This window comes from Primulina eburnea, chromosome 3 (assembly GCF_022965805.1).
Source record: "Primulina eburnea isolate SZY01 chromosome 3, ASM2296580v1, whole genome shotgun sequence".
Lineage (NCBI taxonomy): Eukaryota > Viridiplantae > Streptophyta > Magnoliopsida > Lamiales > Gesneriaceae > Primulina > Primulina eburnea.
The window spans coordinates 9,748,638-9,752,384 of record NC_133103.1 but is presented as its reverse complement, the minus strand read 5'-3'; the positions used below and the strand labels follow the sequence as shown (position 1 = coordinate 9,752,384).

The window sequence follows — 3,747 nt, the reverse complement described above, 5'->3', positions numbered from 1 at the left end:
CTAATGTCTCACCTATATATATATATATATATATATATATATATATATAAACCTAATTATATTTTTATCGGAGCCAAATTTAAATAGTTATTATTATAGAAAAACATTTTTCGATATTTTATATGCATGCTTGTTGAAAATATTGCTCAAACCAATATATCTTACTATTCTTATGAAATCAAAAGTATATTGATTTATGATAGTAATTTCTTCCCCCGAATCAGAGAGATATTATTACAATTACAAATCAAATATAAGAATTTGTTTCAAAGTTAAGACTTAACTATTTATTATGTATCAGTAAATCATATTATTTAATACATAAAACTCGGAGAATCAAACTCTAATTAGTGCATAGTTTATAAATTAATACCTGACTCAAATTCAATATATATATATAATATTATAGTATCTATCAATCTATCAATTCAATAAAAATATTAAAAATTTAAAAATCATAATTGAACCTATATATCCTAATTTTATAAGAATATAATTCCTACATCATCGTTACATTTTTGTTTTTATTTCAACCTGCTGATGTATTAAGGCTCTTGATTTAATGCACCAGCTTCTTCTTTATTCTTCACCACTTCTCTCCCTCTCCAAATTTTTCACGGCTCACAAGACTCGGTATATACTAGCTTGGTAGAATCCGGTCATACTTTACTGAGAAATAAAGTACTGGGATCGGTATTTTATATAAATAATGGGATCGGATTCTTCTGCTCAATATATTCACATGGTAAAGTACTCGATCTGATTTTCTATTTTAGTTGGTTTAATTTAATAATCTTCGGAGAGTTCAGCATATATAGTTTGTGATCTTCTTCTGTTTGATCGATCATTGGCTCAAATGAATAAATTTTCGATTCAAATCTCTGGTATTCGTGTAATTTTCGTGAGTTAGATTAGATATATTCATCTTCTTTCATAATATATAACTATTGCTATTGGATCATTTCCATATTTAGAGAGTTTTCGTGACCTCGAAAAACAATCATCTGTTATAAAAAATTCATAACCACGTATTTTTAGATTGATAGTTAGCTCAGGGTTTCTGCGAAGATGATATTTTCGTCGTCATATTTATTGTTTGGTTGAATAATTAATTTGTGGGATTGATTAAATATTTTTAAAATCACAGGTGCAACACTTGATAGAAGAGTGCATAATATTTAAAATGAGCAAAGAAGAATGCATGGAAGCCCTCTCCAAACATGCAAATATCAAGCCTGTCATTACTTCCACAGGTTACATATATTCAAATATTATATTATACATAGATGTTAATTTTTTCCAAAAAACATCAATTAATCATGCAATATTTTGAAGAATTTTTGTGTGTGTTTTTTTTCTCAAAAAAAAAAAAACCCAAGTGTGGAAGGAGCTAGAGAAAGAGAACAGGGAATTCTTTGAAGCCTATACCAACACCAAGAAAAGGGAAGAAACTGAAGCATCTGAAATGGAGACGACCCAAAGAATCCACGAAATAGTATTGGATTCAAATAGTCCAAAAAATGCCGATTGACGCATTAATATTCAGTCAACAGTTTAAGGGTTTGGAATTTTATTATTGGTTCAAATGCAATATTTTATCTATATTTGTTAGGTCCAATATTATTACATTCGTATTATTATTTAATTCGACGGTTATATTTCTATGTTGTAATGAAAAGTATTATGGTTTTTTTATACTAATTATGATTTATTCCGGTCTCCAACTAAGCGGAATTTGTATTCTAATGGGGGCGTTGGGGATGGGTGAAACGTGGCAGAGGCGTGGGTTGTCCAAGGAGGAACTTGAATGGCTCTCGTGTCTTCCTCTGCTTTGCATGTTTGGTCCCAGTATGCTTTCAACACGACAATGAAACCTATATATAGCTACGTGTAATGTCATGAATTTCGAATGTGCGAGATATATTTATTATGAAATTTATGGGGAAAAACAAAAATAAATGAAGGCTGTGTTCATTGTATAAATATTATTCCAGAGAAGAGGAGAGGGTTGAAGAAAAAAGTAGGAAGATTGAAAATGATGGAAGTCAGCTTTAAAAAAATAGAAATGTTCATGGAACTTTAAATTTGGGTTATTGATACATCAATCTGATGGAAGTCAGCTTGAAAAAAAAATGGAAATGTTCATGGAACTTTAAATTTGGGTTATTGATACATCAATCAATAAGGGATTTAAATAATTTATATACATATATTTATATGGGCAAAAACTTGTGTGAAACGGTTTCACGAGTCGTATTTCGTGAGACAAATATCTTATTTGAGTCATACATGAAAAATTATTACTTTTTATGCTAAGAGTATTATTTTTTATTGTGAATATCGGTAAAGTTGACATGTCTCACAGATAAAGATTCATGAGACCGTATCACAAAAGATCTAATCATTTATATGAAATTGCAATTTCGGTTTTTATGTTTAATTTGTTTTGTTTTGTTGTGTTTTTTTTTATGATTTTAATGTCTTATATTTATTTTTGTTTCTATTTTAGTTATTTCCACATGATGTTTACGTGGAAATGATATGGAATAGACATGACACTCATTGCTAAGGAACCTCATGCACAAAAGACTAAAATTCGCAAATGAGGAAAATTATCAAAAGAATAAAATTAAATATTTTGATAATATAGCGGATCAAAATCGTTTTAATCGTATGATGATAAGCATAGAGGTTTTCCATATTATATTTAAAACTTTTGTATAAATTTGTGATTTTTTCAAGTGAGATATAAGAAGAAAGATTAAGTCGATTATATATATAACAAGAAAGATTAAATCGACAAATATGATATTATATCCAATAAAACTTCAACTTAAAACAATATAATAATATATGCACAAAAAATAACATTTCTTTAAATTTTAGCTACTGAAAATTTATTTCCGATCAGTCGTATATATAACAAGAAAGATTAAGTCGATTAATTACGTACATTATTCATTCAAAATATACAGTTCATGAACATCGTTATTTTTTCAAATTTAGTTGATGGGTTTATATTAGTCCAACTCAAGAAAGTAAAATTAGACTTGGTTTTTACTTAATTATTCATGGGCTGCCTTAACAAAGCCATTATATTTAAGATAGAGCAGCATGAGACTAAGCCCACAAATTCCTTCAAAAATATGTAGTAAATATAGTTCAAGGTAACTTCTCATTTTATATTTCAAGTTCGGATAATCGTTGACTTAAACGTATGATGGTTTGTTTGTTGGTGACCCACAAAAAAAAATTCTTAGAGTGACATTTGTGCACTCGAATTGGATTGGGTCTATTGTGAGACGATCTCATGAATTTTTATCTGTGAAACGAGTCAACTCTACCGATATTCACAATAAAAAGTAATACTCTTAGCATAAAAAATAATACTTTTTCATGGATAACCCAAATAAGATATGTCTCACAAAATACGACCTGTAAGACTATTTCACACAAGTTTTTGCCCTTAGATTGGATGTTTGCCGGATTCTCACAAATGGGATAATCTCATTTTCGGGTGCATCAGTTTTTGCTCTAGCTGTGAATTGGCAAGAAAATTGAGTATGGTTGATATTATTCAAAAGTTTCATTTAACGAAGATTCGAAAATAAAAACTGCAATAAGGGTACTGAAATAACGAGTTGATCACACTAATTTTTAAAATAAATTCAATTTATTATTATGGATTGCGTCTTCAATAATCATACTTTAGGAAAATATATTTAATTCCATTGTTTAGAATAATTA

General features: G+C 28.5%; 1 protein-coding gene across 1 annotated transcript; it reads left to right on the top strand.

The window, feature by feature from the left end:
- The first annotated feature begins 524 nt into the window (after nucleotides 1–524).
- Nucleotides 525–1,726, top strand: LOC140828188 (uncharacterized). The gene is made up of 3 exons (XM_073191168.1): nucleotides 525–745; nucleotides 1,148–1,253; nucleotides 1,380–1,726. The coding sequence occupies exons 1-3, from the start codon at nucleotides 710–712 to the stop codon at nucleotides 1,529–1,531; spliced, it is 294 nt and encodes a 97-aa protein (XP_073047269.1). The 5' UTR covers nucleotides 525–709; the 3' UTR covers nucleotides 1,532–1,726.
- The last annotated feature ends 2,021 nt before the right edge of the window (nucleotides 1,727–3,747 follow it).

Excerpts from the sequence above, each read along its gene's own strand:
- LOC140828188 (XM_073191168.1), top strand. The coding sequence starts at position 710 with ATGGGATCGGATTCTTCTGCTCAATATATTCACATG. Across the intron at positions 746-1,147 it reads CTGCTCAATATATTCACATG|GTGCAACACTTGATAGAAGA; the intron begins GTAAAGTACTCG and ends TTAAAATCACAG. Across the intron at positions 1,254-1,379 it reads GCCTGTCATTACTTCCACAG|TGTGGAAGGAGCTAGAGAAA; the intron begins GTTACATATATT and ends AAAAAACCCAAG.